The sequence below is a fragment of the Lycorma delicatula genome, chromosome 8 (genome assembly GCF_047948215.1).
Source record: "Lycorma delicatula isolate Av1 chromosome 8, ASM4794821v1, whole genome shotgun sequence".
Lineage (NCBI taxonomy): Eukaryota > Metazoa > Arthropoda > Insecta > Hemiptera > Fulgoridae > Lycorma > Lycorma delicatula.
The window spans coordinates 33,378,580-33,397,377 of NC_134462.1; the positions used below are offsets into that span (position 1 = coordinate 33,378,580).

General features: G+C 27.3%; 1 protein-coding gene across 1 annotated transcript in view; it reads right to left on the reverse strand.

Moving 5' to 3' along the window:
- Positions 1-864: 864 nt before the first annotated feature.
- LOC142329196 (otoferlin-like) overlaps positions 865-18,798 on the reverse strand; it is a 467,391-nt gene continuing 449,457 nt past the window's right edge. Inside the window, exons 28-37 of the mRNA XM_075373594.1 lie at positions 18,193-18,327; positions 16,760-17,031; positions 13,835-14,005; positions 11,229-11,410; positions 7,820-7,950; positions 6,584-6,771; positions 5,048-5,286; positions 4,706-4,884; positions 2,555-2,655; positions 865-1,045 (exon numbers count right to left, since the gene is read on the reverse strand). Coding sequence (XP_075229709.1) covers positions 865-1,045; positions 2,555-2,655; positions 4,706-4,884; positions 5,048-5,286; positions 6,584-6,771; positions 7,820-7,950; positions 11,229-11,410; positions 13,835-14,005; positions 16,760-17,031; positions 18,193-18,327 — 1,779 coding nt within the window. The remainder of the gene's footprint in view (positions 1,046-2,554; positions 2,656-4,705; positions 4,885-5,047; positions 5,287-6,583; positions 6,772-7,819; positions 7,951-11,228; positions 11,411-13,834; positions 14,006-16,759; positions 17,032-18,192; positions 18,328-18,798) is intronic.

Consider the following 18,798-nt stretch of genomic DNA (forward strand, 5'->3'; position numbering starts at 1 on the left):
AATAAACTAAATTATTAATAATTTATTATATAAATATATATATATATATATATATATAATATTTTTCTAAAGTCAATACTTATAAGACCCATATTCCTCTGTACCAGTATATTGTGCTTTTATAATAAAAAACCAACTCGAACAACCCAAGTACAGAATTACAAAGTAAATGAAATGACACTTACCATATCCCGCATCATCAGTTGTATATAAGATATATTTATATAAAATTACATATCAAACAATTTTTTTTTATAAATTAAAATGACAATCATATATACAAAAATATACAAAGTCAATTAAATAAAATCTCTCTCTCTCTCTCTCTCTCTCTCTCTCTCTCTATATATATATATATATATATATATATATATATATACTTATAAAACTTCAAAATTAAAAAATTTAAAATTAAAATTAGATTTAAAAATAAAATAAAATAAATAGAAAATTTATACTATGTAACCTGGCCAGCCAATGTTAAATTCCAGTATTGTAACATTGGCTGGCCAAGTTACACAGTATACATTTTCTATTTATCTTATTTTATTTTTTAATTTAATTTAAAATTTTTTATTTATGTCATCATATTTATATATATGTAGTTATTTTATCTAACTGACTTCATATGTTTTTGTATATATGATTGTAATTTTATATAAATATATCTTATATACAACTGATGATGCAGGATCCCGTGAATGTGCTTTTGGAATAAAAAAATAAAGTAAGTGTCATTTCAGTTACTTTGTAATTCTGTACTTGGGTTGTTCAAGTTGTTTCTGATTATAAAAATAAAATATATATATATATATATATATATATATTATTTTTCAGCAATTAAAATCAGATTATATAATGTGCTTAGGCACCTAAAAGTTTTTTTACAGTATATCCTGGTATAGAATAAAAGAATAAAAAGAATAACAACAGTAGTGCCATAACTAACAACATTTTTAATATGCGCCATTTATAATTATGCCATATTATGTAACGAATCGATTTCAATGGGTTTAAAAACCACATAAAAGATGCATCAGGTCGACTGAAATCAAAAAATTAAAAAAAAAAAAATTAATAATTATTTATTCAGTAATAAATCTAAAAAAGGTTTATTAATATTTTCTCTTACTCAAAAAAAAAAAAACAAAGAATGATTTATCTATGATGTAATAGAATACTTATTTATAGATAAAACATATAGAATAAAAGACCTGTAGAAGATCTATCAATATACGTTCTGTGTGATCAAAAATACCATAAAAAATTTAAATACAAATCTCCAAGAATAAATTTTCAAATAGATAAGAGTTTATTTAAATGTTTTAAATTCTGCTGTTGACTAGACGGGGATGTAGTGTAGAAAATTCCGGGATGTATTTTTTCCTTTGTTATTTTTATTAAAAAAACTTTAAAAAAATTTTAATAAAATTTTTTTTATAAGAAATCAGTTTTATAACAATATTCATAACTCCATAAGGAACTGTACATGAAGTTAAATACTTGATATTAGTTTTTTCAATGGGTATTGCAATAAAAAGGTTCTGGGGTTCTTTGAAGCATCATTAACTAAATTTGGTGTTTGTTAGTTGGATTATTTTTTCCTTTGTAGCTTACTCCTTTACTTCTGCTTTTACATTTCTTTTACTTACATTTATTCATTATATCCAAATCAAACATATTAAGTTATCCAACTCATTATATTTTAAGGTTTGAAAAAACCTCCCAAACCATTTACCCTTCATAAATATCCTTGTTCAACACAATCTGATGTATTTGAACTGAATAGAGGAAAAAGAATTTCTGAAGTAAGCTCTGAAATGAAAAATTGAAATAATGTAGGTAAAATGTCTCCATGAACAAATATAAGATAAATCAAGATAAACGGATCACTTTAAAAGTTCATAAATAGACTTTTGGAGAATATGCTGTTATTATCTGTAGATTAAACTGAAATAAGGAAGTTAATATGATTCATTTTTTTAAATTGATTATAAGGACTTCTTTTGTAAAATGACAGGACCTGAAGGTCTTCTTTAAAGGTTCACTTCAAGCAGTGGGCATCCAAATTTTCCACAGTTTTTTTGAAAAATATGGGTTAGCTTACTCTGAACAGAAATGACCCATCACTGATATGATTAATGATTTTACAATGACCAGTTAAAATGCTAGTAGGATTTTAATAAGCAATTTCTTGATAATCACAAGATTCATGTAATGAACCATGTTTAGTCAATGCAACATTAATTTCTAAACACAGTTGAGGAACCATTAATGTAACGTAAAGACAAATAATTTGTAACATCAAGACTAAATAATGAACAAATTTTCCAGTAATCCAATTTATGAATTAAATTTTAAAATGGTTTTGTAACCTGAGACATGAACATAAATATAGTTTAGTGGCAAAAGCTATGTACTTCCTTGAGAAAACTGAGTTTGTTTAAACTGGTTGAGATACGAAAGTTGTAATGGAATTAAAAATTGCATACTATGCTTTTTGAAACATTTAATTTATTAAATCTGGTAATAAAGTCTAGTAACTATGACTTACTTTGGTTTGTCCAGTGGATCAGGTTCATTTCTTCCTTGCCCAGCAGGATTTTTCTCTGCTTCCTCTTGAGTAAGCAAATGTATTTCTGCTTCAACTTTTCCCTAATTTTAATAAAAGGTACAAATCAAATGGATTTAGTAATTTAGGAAGTAATCTAAACCATAATATATTGACCTTATCCAATTAATTCATTTAGTATGTACCTTCATATCTTCAGACATGTAAAATGCATCATCTGATAAATGCATAATAAATTTCATATAAGAACTAACAATTTGTGGTTGGAATGAGATATAAACTGTAGTTTTAAAGTTATAGTTTAAAATGTTTAATGTCTAGTTTTTCCCCCTTCATTAAGGCAATGGAAGTTTTGGTTTGTGATACACAGTTGGTAGCATCATTTTCTTGATATATCCAATAACATCAGTCTACAGTTTATGAGCTGTGTTAATTATTGCAATATTTTACATGGTTTTTTTCTTAAAAAACAATGTAATTTTTGCTAAAACAAAAATTTGGGTATTCATTCTTGAACAATATTTAGTGACAGATCCTATGTAGTGAAAGAATTATTTTAAATAACTTTTGTTGTGTTCCTCTGCAGGAGAAAATAGTAATTCTTAGACTAGTGAAAAATGTTCAAGAAACAGGTAGTGTTCATAACAGAGAGCATAGCAATCAACCATCTCTTTTGAAAGTTGATGTTTTAGGTAATGTGAAAAGAAAGTTTCTCCGTTTACTGAGAAAAAGTTTAAAAACTTATTTTTTAGTTTGTTATTATCTTATTTCTTATTATCTATATCTTATTTTTTATTATCTTAGTTTGTTACTATCTATTTCTTATTTTTTGGTTTTGTTTGTTCAAGGGTTCAGAGAACTGATAGGAAAGTAAACTTTTATTCATATGGCATATAAGTACTCTAAGAGCTACAGCTTGCAGATGCAATCAAATAACTGCAATACTACCACTGATTTAAGTCTTTTGTAAAAATAATGTAGTAGAAATTTTATGAAGTGTCAGTGAGCCTCGACCCATCTTGATAGTTATATAAAGAGTAAAACATTAAAATTTGGGCTACTAAAAATCCTAATTTTACAAGAAAAGTCATTAAACACTGTAAAACTTAGTGTATGGTGCACAATATTTCATCAGTATGTAGTCAGACCCATATTCTTTAAACAAACTTTGAATGGTAAAGTGTCACAGAATTATTGTGTTTCAATTTGTGGCTCTAATAGAATATCAGTAATAGTAATGCTGGGTGCAGTAAGATTTATCTGTCATATCTTAAGAAACCATGGATTTTCTGTAATAGTTTCACTGATTAGCTAATAAGTATGATCTCCAAGGTCCCCAAATATGACATTTCCTAACAACTGTGTCTTTGTAGGGCTATATTTTGGTGGAGGCCTTAAAGAGGATGAACAAACCATACAGTACTAAAGAATTTGAAGTCAATGCAACAGAAATAATCTCTATCCCAATTATTTCCAGTGTAACACTTAGAAAGGTTTCTGCCAACTTGCTAAACATATTCAAAACATGTACAAGGATGGGCACTTTGAGTAAATTCTTTAATAAAAGGTTAATTTACTTAGTATTTATTACTCCTGTCTGTTTTAATGACAATTATTTATTGCATTCAACAAATAAAATAATAACTGTATTTGGCCTTTTGAATCGCTTTGTATTTATAAGTAGTCATACCAAACAAATTTTCTATCACAAGGTTCATTAACACTTTTACATAACAAATATACTTCACAACACAGGCGAAAAATAAGTATGGACTTATTAAAAAATTGGTCATAAAAATGCAAAGGTTTAAAATTTTCAGAATGTAAATTTAAAAGAATTAAGGTTCTCGGTTAAAAAAGTTTTTCATAAAGCTATATCTATTCTGCAATTCATATCTTAAAAGAGTTGAGGTAAAAGGTAAAATAAATTAACTTATGGCTACAAATATAATTACAGATCTCTCTACTCTTCAAACTCTTTTTAAAGACTTAAAAGCTTTTGAAGAAGTTAAATTTCAGCATTTTATAACATTTTCTTGGTAAAAACAGAACAAGGTATTTTTTTATTTTTGTTGTAAAAAAAAAAGATAAAAATTTATAGAATTTAATGAAAATATTGTAAAAGTTGCTTACTGTTAATTCCATTTCTTCATTTTCTTTCTTGATATAGAATGGCCACCACCCTTTAACACGTTTTTGTTTGAAGATATTCACCATTGGCACTGAACCATCAGTCTTTAGCATTCCTAACGTACATAACTTTGATGATTTAGCACCTCTTGGAAATCTGTTCAGATCCAGCGTGATTGCTCCTAAAACAACAAATAAAAAATAAAAATAATACAACTTATTTCAGTTAGTAAAAAAAAGTTGTAGAAAAGATTTAAAATAAATTTAAAAAAAAATAGAATGATGATGTTAAATTATTTATAAAATACTCTTATATAAAAAAGATTTACTTAATATCATGCTGACCTAAAAAATCATCAGCACTGAAATGGTCTGCATCCCACACTTGTAACTCAAGTCTGGCAGGTATTTTGCTTTCACTCTCATCCCAACTGAACAAAGATTCCTTCCGTGATATCACAATTTTTTCTTCAGCGACTAAGTATTCAAATGGATAAGTGAATCTCCAATTAAAATTTCCTTCACCAGTCAATGATCTATAATGAATATCAGTACACTGACAATCTTCAGGTCCCTTCAACCACCTGTAAAAAAATATAATTTAGTCAGAAGAGTGCCTACATAAGTAATATTATTTGTATGAAAATATATTTGCACCAATCTTTGTAACTACTGTTCTAAGGTACATGGCCATATCTTAAAGATGGTAAACTGTTTTTAAGACTTAGACAACTGTTTTAAACTGATTAAAACCTGTTAATTAAGACTCCTTTAAAACTTTATTAACAAGTTTTATCCTTATAACTTAATGATGGCAATACTTGAAATATCGCAGATAGTAGCAACTTAGAAATTGATAAAGTAAGAATAAAATATCAATGGCGAGAACCATATTTAATAAACTGGTTTCACATATATCACCAAAATTAAACCACACTGAAAACAGTTTCACTTAGAAACTGTTTAGGTTAATATAACTGTCAGTTGAACATAAGGTAATTTAAAATACTGTCAATAAGCCTATTTTATTGCAGCAGTATTTCATAGATTAAGTGCATTTTATTGCCAGATGAAATTGGAAACTGAATGAGCTTTATGACAGGATAATTTTACCAAGAATATACCTGCATGGCAACCATGCCTTCAAAAAGGATGTATCCTGTGAATTTTTATTTTTGTATAAAACCAATTTCAATCATTATAATAAACAAATTTTTAATGTTCTTAAATTTTTAATATTTAATGTTCACCTGTATGTGCCCGTTCACCACATACCTAGAATAAAAAGGTAAGAACGGTTAACAAAATGTAGTTCTTTCAGAGAGTAATTCCATATTCAGCAGTAAAAAATGTAAATTATAGCTTAATTAAAATAAATTTCATCAGTATGTAAATAGTTAATATATAAATTTATATATTAAATAAAACATAAACTCCAAAACAAAATTGTTTTGTGAAAACAATTTCAACATATTAACAAATCATAAATAAATATATTTTAATATAATTATAGAATTTAATTACAACTGAAGATATCCTGTGAAGATTGATTCTTGGAATTAATAAAGTAAGTTTAACTTACCTATTTAATTTATTTTGGTGGTTTATATTTCATTTAATATTAAATTTTATTAACACACTGGTCAATACATTAATGAATTATTTGAATTTTCAAAAAAAAAGAAAAAAAGAAATATAAATTTTTAAAACATTATATACCACTGTATCAAATAAATTATTTAAAATATCTGTTTTTAAAATTATATATATATATATATATATATATATATATATAATAAAGTGCTAAGTATTACACCAATACATATTTTATCCACAAATTATTTACAAATAAATACTATTATAAATGAATTAAAAACATACCCTTTAACATAAATATCTGACATTTTTTCTCCAGTAAAGAATGCATCATCTTCTAAAACCACTTCATCAGTATTCCAAATAATTACTCTTAATTCATATGCTTTTGGTTTTCTTGGTGATATATCTAGTGGTGGTCCCGGAAGTGGCATATCCATTGGGAACATATCTACCCACATTTCCAGTTTACCCTTGAATAAAAAAAAATAAATAGCTTAAATTATTATTAGACAAAGAGTTACAAATAACAATATATTTATGTTCATGCTAGTATCTGTGAAAATTACAAGTGAAAATTTATATTATGATTTAACACAACCTAATCTGTCAATTTGGTTAACCAGTTTTTGAAAACAACCATCAGTTTTTTTTTTTTAAATTACTTCAGTAATTAGTAAATTCACTAGTGTGAAATTCTTCACCTTTTTCTTTTTCCTGTTTAGCCTCTGGGAATTACTGTTCAGGTATTACTTCAGAAGATGATATGTATGAGTGCATCTGAAGTGTAGTCTTGTACAGTCTCAGGTCAACCATTCCTGAGATGTGTTGTTAATTGAAACCAAACCACCAAAGAACACCAGTATCCATGATCTAGTATTCAAATCCATATAAAAGTAACTGCCTTTACTAGGACTTGAACACTAGAACTCTCGACTTCCAAATCAGCTGATTTGGGAAGATGCGTTCACCACTAGACCAACCCAGTGGGTGGAATTCTTCACCTAATTAGAAGTTTCACCACAGATGTGGTGATATACATTAATAAATACAGACCTGTAAATGGGCCTACAGACAGTTATAAATTGGTGTAATCTTGAATAAAACCATAATGGATGACCGATTAGGGAAACTAAATAAAATACAGAGTTTCATGCAAAAACATTCATCCATTTGCTAAACAATATATATAAAAATTTATCAAAAATACAAATATGCTGTACATGTTTCAAATTAAAACAAATTTTTTTTACATTTAAAGGTTATACATTATTTTATTTTGACTTAACATGTCTTAAATCCTTGCATCATAATTGAACACTTTTTTTATAAAAAAAGGAAATAAATGGAAGTAAAAGAGAAATATAAAATTAACCTGTGGTTTTTTTCATTTTTATGTGTGTTACTAAAAAAGAGAGAATATATATCATGGCATAACATACACTACAGTAACAAAGAAAAAGGAATGTCTTGTACAAATTTTCAGTAAAAAATAAAAAAGTAAAACCTCAAAATTATTACCTGCTCTATGCCAGGTTTTTCAGGATTATAAAGTGGTCGTGTTTCTATATGTTCAGGCACAAGTGTGCAGCCAAACCTAGGGAATTCATGCCAGTGATGTAACACTGCAAGTGCCATATGTTCTTCAGCTCCTTAAAAAAAAGAAAAACTTACATTTTACAAAATTCAGATAGTGGATAAAAAGTACTGGTTAATGCTTAATTAAGATACCATAACCTACATCACCATTATTAAAAAAAATATGTTTATTGAATAATAAACATAATTCTTCATATTCCAGACATGTGAAGATGTCCACAATATGAAGATGAGATGTTCATGAGTGATAACAACTGATACTACGTACCAATAAAAATTTTAAGCTTGTATTGCAGACCATACAAAAAGTTGCATACCAGATTGAAGAAAGTGCATGTTTTTTTATTAATTCACAAAATAATTACCTAAAAAGTTCAGACAGTACTGTAAAATGACGGTATATTTTTCAGTAAAGATCGTACACAAGATGCTCCAGTAGAGAAAGAGGAGAGAAAATCTTTCAAAAATTATCCCAAGCAATAGTTTCTGGAGAAACCATAGGTATAATTTTCTTTTAGATTCATGCATTTTCATCGAAGACTGTTCTTTGTACAAAATCTTAGAAAAACTAGTTAGTTGCCATATCTGACTGAGTTAAATAAGGAAATAAACAGAAGACAATTTGAATAAAACCATGTAATAAAAACATACAAAATCTAAACTTTGAAATAAATCTTTATTTTTAATGAATCTTTATTTTTATTATTAATGAAAAGATATCTGATAAGTAAGCTGGTTTCGCAATCCAATTGTGATCGAGGAAAATATTTCTTAGTTCTGAATTGTTTATTTCAAGAAATATTTCTACTTCTTTTCTTAATTTGTAAAGTCTTGGTAATATTCTTCCCCTTTAAAATCACCTTGCTTCAGCGTAAATTAATGAATGTTCATGTTCAGATCCCATTTCATTGCATAATTTTGAAAATAGTTTGGAATTCAGTGCATTGCTTTTGATATAGTTTATTATTTTTATCAATTGAATAAGAACAGTGTTTATAAGAACTATTTGAACAGTGTTCAAATCAGGAGACAACTTTTGAGCAGCAAATGCTTTCAATGGATAACACAATGAGTAAAAATCATTTTTTCATCTGCTACCTTTTTAATTTTTTTTTGCAACTCGCGAGTGTTTTCCAATCATACTTGCAGCCCTATCAGTGCATAATCCAATACAATTTTTCCAATTAAGTGAGTTACTTTCAATATAATTGTCAATTGCTTTAATTATTTCTGAACTAGTTGTGTGATTAAAAAGCTCAAGCCAACAAAAAAATCTTTCTTTTATGTCATTAATTTTGTAATCAATATAACAAACATAACATAACAGTATCGCTTTATTAGTAACATCAGTAGATTCATACAGTTGAATAGCGAACAATGATTTGCTAACTTTTTAGATTAATTGGTATTCAACATCAACTGCTAATTTGCTGATTCTGCATTGAATAGTATCATTAGAAGTAAGGTTTTCAATACATCTGCAGCAGCTGTACCTAGGGTTTCAGAACATACATCTATTAAGCATGATTTTATTAAGTCTTTGTCAATAGAATAAGCCTTTTTGTACTTGTGATTCATAAAGTAATTAAATATGATGCTTTTACAAGAGATTTGTTGGCAAAAAGAAACTTCTTCAAAGATAACTTTTGATTTTTAAATTCAGCACTTATACCTTCAAAAAATTCAAGTAGCTTATTTTGTAGATTTGAATGTTTTGTTTGTTTGTAAATGATGTACTAATTTTGCAGATTTCATACATTCATTTGATAAAATTTCTCGGCATATGACGCATTGAGGTCTCAGAAAATCTTCCGATTCTGAGGATGAAATAAAACCATATTTTATGTAATCTGGGTTTTAACGATGAACAAGACAGAATTGTTTTGGTCAAAGTGAAACTTTTCCAGAATAACAAATATTAGAAACACTATTGCTGCTAGTGGTAGGTTTTTGAAAAAAGTCCATAATACATTTTAATTGTCTGAAATATATCAAAAAATTAATGACAATTATTAAATAAACAGTACACACTTACTTAATTTTTATGTCTAACAAACAAACAAATTAAAAATTTTTCATGCTATCTACCACAGAAAAAATTTAACTGTTTAAAATGCAGTAAACAGTAAAACAAAACACCAATTTCATATGACTGATAGACAGTGTTGCCAAATGTAAACTCGCAGTTGTACAGTAAGCAAGTACTTGGTTTTCTAGTTGTATGCATTATTATTGTCATTAAAAAAAATGAGTAATCATGCATTTAAAGGTTGTAAAACTATGTAATAAATATAAAGATGTTCACAAACCACTAAAAGTTTTCTGTGGACCACCGGTTGAGAAACAGTGATGCATAAGACAACCTTACTTTAACTGACACACTAAATCTGTGGAAGGATTTGACCATTCCCAGAAAAACAATCTACATCTAACTTTTTCTGTTTAGTCTCTGGAACCACCATAAGATATTACTTTAGAGGATGATATGTATGAATGTAAATGAAGTATAGTTCTGTACAGTCTCAGGTCGACCATTCCTGAAGTGTGTGATTAATTGAAACCCAACCACCAAAGAACACCAGTATCCACAATCTAGTATTTAAATTCGTACAAAAGTAAACTGCCTTTACTAGGATTTAAACCTTAAAACTCTTGACTTCAAAATCAGCTGATTTGCGATGACAAGTTCACCACTAACATTATATAAAAAAGAAATAAGCAAGATCTTTGCTTATAAGCTTTGCTTAAATAAGCAAACATCTTTGCTTATCCAGAAAAACTGAATACAAACAAATGCAATTTCAATGGAGCTTAAACAATAATGAGTGCTCAACACTTTTACACTGGGCAAATAGTTAAATCGTTATTTAGATATCTTAAACAATGCAAAGTACATACACATTATGTTATGTAATCAAACCATGTTAGTCATCTATTAATAACAAATTTTACGTATGAAAACATGAACAAAAATTTTAAGATCTTATGTGCAGCGTATAAGGAAAAAATCTCAATACTTAAAACATTCTGACAAAAGACTCATTTACTTATTAACTAAAAAACATCTATGATAATCATCCTCTATTCAAACTAATTTTAATAATAGAATTGAGTGTAGGGAATTGAAAGGAGGGAAAACACACTTCTCTCCTGCAACCTTATTAAATACAAAATGCACTTACTGAGAGAAGAATATTTCTCTCACTACATTACTTCAACCAATATCCATAACACAACAGAGAATATTGAGAATCATCAATACTGAAACAGAATATACCTATTCATTAAGAATGTTAACAGAAAAAAATACATTAATAAATTAATGCCTTACCTTTTATATTAAACCATTCAGTTGAAGATGTAGGATCATCTTTGTTTTGAAGCATGAAAGTTCTGCGACCAATTTTAACTTTTCCACTAGAATATACAGGGCCATCAACTTTGCCATCTTTACATAATTTTGCTAATATCTGAGTAGGCTTCATTGGATCACGCCATCTGTTATAACCAACGCTAAAAAAAAAAAAAAAAAAAAAATTATTAGAAGAAAAACAACAGCTATATGGTTTATATAAGCAAAACAAGATTTGGAACAGGTACTAAATCTGAAGATTAAAGACAAACTTAACAAACACAATCAAAATAAAAAATAATACAAAATATAGAATTTCAAGAAAAATCCAAGCTAAAACAAGAAAAAAGTGGACAGAATAGACAAAAAACCATTCAGTAAGAATTTGGCAAGATCAAAAGAAAAACCGAGAAACAGTTGTAATATGTGATCCTTAATCAGGCTAATTGAAAAAAAGTTCATTAAATAGTTTTAATTAATTATTTAAATTTTTTTGGATTATAAATAAAATAAAAAATAATAACATAAGGTAGTATGACAATCACGTATAATCTAATTACAATTAATTGCCTTTACACATTGAAATCAACAAACTTGAAATAATAGTTATTTCAAGTAATAAATTCAGCAAGGGTAAAATAACCATAACATTTTCAAGAAGAAAGCCTGATAACAAGATGCAAGTAAGAATTATTTTAGAGTTCTATCTATTTCAAAAATGAATAGAGAAACTACTGAATAGTAAAGACTGCATTAAAATTTTGTAATTTATAACAAAATTTTACACTGCTTCTACCATTTCTGGTAGTATATTCCAGTTCCTAGTTCCAGCATGAATATTTTTAACAGCTTGGATTTAGTGGTTCAATTAGATATTAAAATTGTTACTTTTTGAAACTATTGTATATGAAATATACAAAATTCTTGTTTCTCTTTCAACAGATTCTAAGTTTCACTAAAAAAATCATTAATATTCAGGTCCTTTCTGAAGTTATCAATTCAGTTTTTACTCTCTTTAAATTTGTATGAAGTAAATAAAAAATTAAATAAACAAAATGCTTATATCTATAATTATAATTACAATTACTAAATGAGATGTGATGAAATATAGTGTACAAAAAATATCATAAATATGACTGGGATTCCAATACAAGTGGGTCAGGCAAAACATAAGTTTGTTTTGTAAATAATATTAAAAACACAGGTTAATAACCAGATTAAGATATCAAGCAAGAAGTTTTTTAAATTATATTGTAATAATAACTTATATAAGTTTGAATCTAATAACAATTTTTATATAATAATTTAAAACTTCTTTAATACTTGGTGCATTTTCTTTTACAATATCTATAGTGCCAGCCATGTGAAAATAAGTACTAATTATAGGGATTAGGCAGATGAGAATAACAATAAGCACCAGAATATAGAACATATATTACGGGTAAATGATATAAATCGTGGAAATAATTTTTACTATTGGGGCTCAAAAAATCACATAATTTATTTTAAATAACTGATCAGTTGGATAAAATTTTGAGAATAATTACATAAAGATAATTTGTACATTTTAGTTTTTATCATTTGTAATTATTTGGTGTTATTTTTAACTTCATTTTTATTAACTGGACATTATATTTTTATAAAACTGGGTTGTTAAATATATATTGTGATAAAAATATTTGACAGTGAGTATGTTAGTTATTGTTTATGATGATTTTGATTCATAAACTGTTTATGTATTGCAATGTAATTTTGTATGTATTGTGTGCTGTTATGGAATATTATGCTGTTATTTGCTATTATGGAATAGTTGTCAACTCTTTGTTACAAGAACTTCCATATTAAAGAACAAATAAACGTTGCGTTGTTACCTTACTAGGTTTCAAACCTAAACCTTTTAGAAAAAAAGGAGAGAAACTTACAGAATATGTAATTTAAATAGATAGTCTAGCAAAATTATGTCCTACCAACAGAATATAATCATTCTGGTGAACAGCCGAATAAAATGTATAATAATTCATTTTATATTAGCAACTAGATGGTAACATACCTCTTTATATTTTTAATATATCTACTTTTTTAATATAAATTTCTACATATATGTTCTGATCAAGCAGAAATCTCTTCAGAAGTATTAAATGTAGTGGAAAAAGCAAACCAGCATAGGGAAAATAAAATTTTTGTAAACTACATATAACAAAACTATGCAATTGACATGATTCAGTCTCCAATTTCAGAGTTAACTCTATTTATTGTTTATTGCTATACCTGAACCTGATTAAAATTTCTAGAATTGATTGAATTAACTCATTTACACTTTTTTTCATATATTAAATTTAACTCCATAATTGCAATTAGACACATAATAAAATTGTACGCCAATCATGATGTTTGAAGTACATTATATATAACAGTCAGAATATTTTATTAAAAACTGTTTATTTTTTGACTTGAACCTGATAAAAGTTTTTAGAATTATTTAATCATTAAGTAGACTAATAATAAAATGGAGATAATTAAATTCTAGTATCTCGGCATATTCACAGCAATAAAAACACAGTAATTTCAAATTAAAATTAACTTACTCTTCATATCTATTGGCAATACCACAAGTGGCACGATGTCTAGAATAAAATCTGTTTTCTAAATCGATTCGAGTTTCACCAATCAAGTCATCAGATCCAACAAGATCCCAGTCGAGTACTTGAACAGTTAACACAGAATCTTGAGGAAATGTTGCTTCTATTTCAAAACATCTACAAAAAAATTATATTATTATTCAACAACATGATTAGATATGATAACAATCTAAAATTATAAATGGCTTACTAATTACAGTAATCGATAATTTCCTCCAAAGGTCTCTGGAAGAATAAATGCCATTAATTTGTATTTAAAGTTTTTAATCATTTTAATAAAGAAGTTTTTAATATAGTATTTAATTATACAATTTATTAATTCATGTTATAGCAAAGTTAAAATTTAAAGCGATATGGAGGGAGGGAGTTTAGATAAAATCATAACATAAATGCTAAATCAGCAAATGTGTTAACTATGTTTGCTACACTGCATGCAGTGGAAGATAAATCATGGGTTTAGAACCATACAGCAACTATATAAAAATTTTACAGATGGCTCATTTTAATGCTTTATATTTTATAATTTGGTTTTAAAGCTTCCTATTTTGGATTTACTTAAACATTGATGAAATACTTGGTTATAAAATAAAGATTTATATTCCACATACACAATATAATATGGTAAAATTAATTAATAATTTTTTCATATCCACAATTATAAGTATAGAATTTTTCATTTCAAATTACCCAACACATAATATTTAGCCTCTTTTGTCAGCTGAGGACTAGCTTTTTAATTTTTTCATTATCTGTATGACTGGATAAAAAAAAAAGATTTTGTAACCACTTAAGTTATCAATTGTAAAAAGAAAAAATTAAACTAAGTACGGGGTCAAATGTCCATTTGATGTTCTTTCTGCTGTTCGGTCATCAAACGAGGAACAAACTTTGGTGCGACTCAATCAATGTGTGTTCAATTTTTCGGTCAAAAGGTCATGGCATGATCCAATTGAGATGGTAAACGTCTTCTGCAAGTTCTCTGACAGTCAATCAGCAATTTGCATGCACCAGATTGTTAATTTTCTTAACTTGGGTGTGTCATCAGTTGGAAGTCGAAGGCTTTCCTGGTCAAGGGTCATCGTCAATTGACTGATGACCACTTTTAAATTGTGAAAACCATTGTAACATTGTGTAGGACCCAGAGCATCTTCTCTGTAAACTTATTTCAAAAGTTGAAATGTTTCTGTGAAAAATTTTCTATTGAAAATCTCACATTATAAAAATTGTTACTAACACTTTAACACATTGCACTCAAATATCAATAACATGAAAACTAAACAACATATCAACAATTCAAGAACACGTGGCTACAGAGGAGGTTTGCTGCCAACTGCATGCCACTAAATATCTCTGTTGGTGCAAAATTAAAATTGTTCGGTTATTTTCTGAACAGACCTTATGTACATTAAGATAACTTAGATATAATATCTTAATACTACTGTGATAAATATTAATTTATATTTTAAACTTATAACATGTAAGAAATTTAAAAACACATAGAACAGTGTTTTTCATAAGCCCATGAAACATTAAAATTAATACTAATACCAAATTATGAAACAGATTTTAATTTCTATTACTTAAAATGAAGATAAAACTCTTCAAGATTTTTTGTTACATAGCTCCTAAATAGAAAATCAATATGTCCACTTTTGTAGATACAAAATAAATATTTGGACAGTATTCCATTTTGTTCGACATGCATTTGAAAATATCTACAGTAACAACTGATAAAATAATGAAAATATGATTTTAAAGTTAGCAAGGAACGGAGACAAAAAATCTCTCTGATAAAAAAAATTTGATTAAATTTGATGAACAGGATAAGCTCATCATTGTAATCTGCACGTCTTATTAAATGTTGTAGCAAGTTTTCATTGATATACTGTCATGCTTTGCTGTGGTAATGGATTATACAACAGTATTGCTGGATGTAATTATCTTCTAAATTAAGCTGCAATATCAGCTACTTGTCCTACACTTTTAAGCATGTTTTCCCTGCAATGTTAAATTTTGCAAAGAAGAAATGGAGAGGTTGGACTTGTTTACCTTGAATTTTAGAACACAAAACACGTATGATTCTGAAGGATCTTTATTGTATCAAATCTTATAGTCACTAAAGATGAATGATTCCATTAAATTGTTTAACTTGAACAACTGCAGCATGTAATATAGAAATGAAATGTAATTTACCATCAATACTGACAGCCTGTATTAGCTGAAGTTTATAAGGTTTAACCTTTAGTCACCTTTAAAGAAATCACCTAACCGCTAGTTGTACTTACAAAGTAACAAACATAAGGGTTTGCAGGGTAGGACAGCTGTCTGTATAGGCTTGACTACAATGCTTCACAGTCTTTTCTCTTGGTCCCAGACATAATAGCTAAAAAGTGAACCACAGGCAGCCTTTGTTAAAAGATTCTTCATATCATTTAGTGGTAGAGTTACATACAGGTGCATCCTAATGGGATTTTTCTAGAAACTGTAGCTGCATGGTTACAAAGAAAATGGTTTTCATATATTTTAACAGAAATTTCCTTCTCATCCTAACTCAGAGCCAACTTTACTACTACTGCCATCTAGAAGAAACCATTAAAAACTATATTTATGTAATTTCCTTTTCAGTTATTTGAAGAGTTTACCTTTATTTTGATAGAACACAATTTAGTATTTGTTTACATCATCATGAATGGTAACTACTTAAAAATTACAAGAATTGTGAATAAGCTATTATATAAATATGATTTGAATATCTTCTAATGACAAAAACATTAATACAATTGAACTAAAAGAAAAATTATAAATAAATTTAAAAAAGTTAATTATGCATAAATCTTTAGTGGCTGAAATTGATAAATAATTTTTACTTACTTGCCAAAAACAGGATTTAACTGTTTTGATATATAATTTTCCTTATCACTTATTCGTTTGCTGCCAAGTTGTAACAAAACGTACGGATCTGCTTTACCATTTAAGTCCATAGGATGAAGTTCGTTAGCCTTAACAATATATACCCTTACTAAAACATGTATAGGATCATTACTTGGAAGACCTTGAAAGAAACCATACTGAGGGTCCAGCCCCATTATTGTATGATCATCAATATCTTTCGGCAATGGCCATTTATATACTTTGATAGCACCCTGGAAAACAAAAAAAGGTTATCTAAATCATGATATATCTTTAAAAAAACATTACTTTAATAATGAATTCCCTCCCTCAAAAATGTTTATTTTAATTAATAAAAAATAATTTGAATAATTTTATACATAGTATACCTAAACAGAAACACTGAAAGACCTATGTTATAGGTATATCTGCAGTATCACAGGAGCTTGCCATATAAGTAGCATTTGTTATATTCTAGAGTGAAAAAATATCATACATGACTTGAATATGATTTTACAGCTGAGATTTACTTTACACCTATGTAGAAGTATATGTCTTTACACCTATAATATCAGTTACTACACATAGCTGACATTTATGCATGTACAAGTGTAGAGATCTGACTTCTGTTTATGAAAGAGTAAGCAATGGGAAGAGAGTTCAGAAATAAACAGGATTATTTAGGATTTAACATAAAGTATTTATGATTAATTAATAGTTTAGAAATAAAAATAAATGTTCTTTAATTATTTGAAATATCCAAAAATCAAGAAAATGCATTTTATCATTTAAATAATTTTAAAATTTAAGCTAAATTGTCATGATTTTAAACTCTTCCAACAACTAACCTTTGAAAAATCAGTATGAGGAGACATTATGTTGGAGTAAATTTTTAATTTTTTAAAATGGCTTTAAAATAAAAAGTTAAGTGAATGAAAGTTTAAAGCTAATTGAATTAAAAGTTTAGCTTATCTTAAAAGAAAGTTAATGAGTTAAATGACTGAAAACGTAAAGTTTTTGGGGGAAAAATGACTTCAAACACTGTGGAACATCAGTATATTTAGCAGTATGATTTTCAGTATGTCATAGAAAAACACTTAGACTAACAGACTTTTATTTATTTAGAATAAAATCAGAACACTTTCCTAAGAAGTCAAACATGCTAACTATGTACTTTGGGACTTTAATGTTTGAATATTTAGATTCAATTATATTAGCTTTTCAAGCATCTGAAATTTACATGCTAGGCATAGTTAACTATCTATTATGCCAAATCAAATGAGGATGGATTTTTGTGTTATGAAAAATTACCTTCTGGGCATTGGACCCAGGCCATCAGACAGCATCCACTTGTATTGGCTGTTATGTCACTAAGTCAATCTAATTAGAATGCAATATGAATAAAATATTATTACCTTGAATGTACCAACAACTCTACTTTCATCTTCGACATCATCACCTGTCTTTTTACCACGATAAAGGTCAAATGTCTGTAACCATTCGCTAAATCCATTAAAATCAGACTGACACTCCAGTTCACTTGGATATATCTGAAATAGCACAAATAATAACAACAATAAACAAATAACTAACTACATGTTCAACAGAAAATTCCTCCTACTGTAAAGTTTGTAAATAGCATAATTTATGGGTAACAATATATTCATTCATAAAAAAATTTACAATAAAAAAATGTTTCATGAATTTAATATTAATCATGTAACATTTTTTTTAAAATTGGAAATTTTAACAGTAATTTTTTCACTCATTAAAAATGGATTTTTTAACGATAAACCTTCATTTGCATCTCAAATAAACTTCACAGGATGTTACATTTCATTAGAGATTGGCCCTGGGAGACTGAGTGCTTTGGTGGTATTGGATGTCATTTTAGTGCTTGAATTGGGTTTTGAAAGCGCTTTTATGTTTATTAGATCTCTGAAAAGTATGTTTATTCATTTAGAATGCTGTTTTTTTTATATTTTAAGTGGCTCAAGTGTATAAAGTTTGCTTCCTTTGTT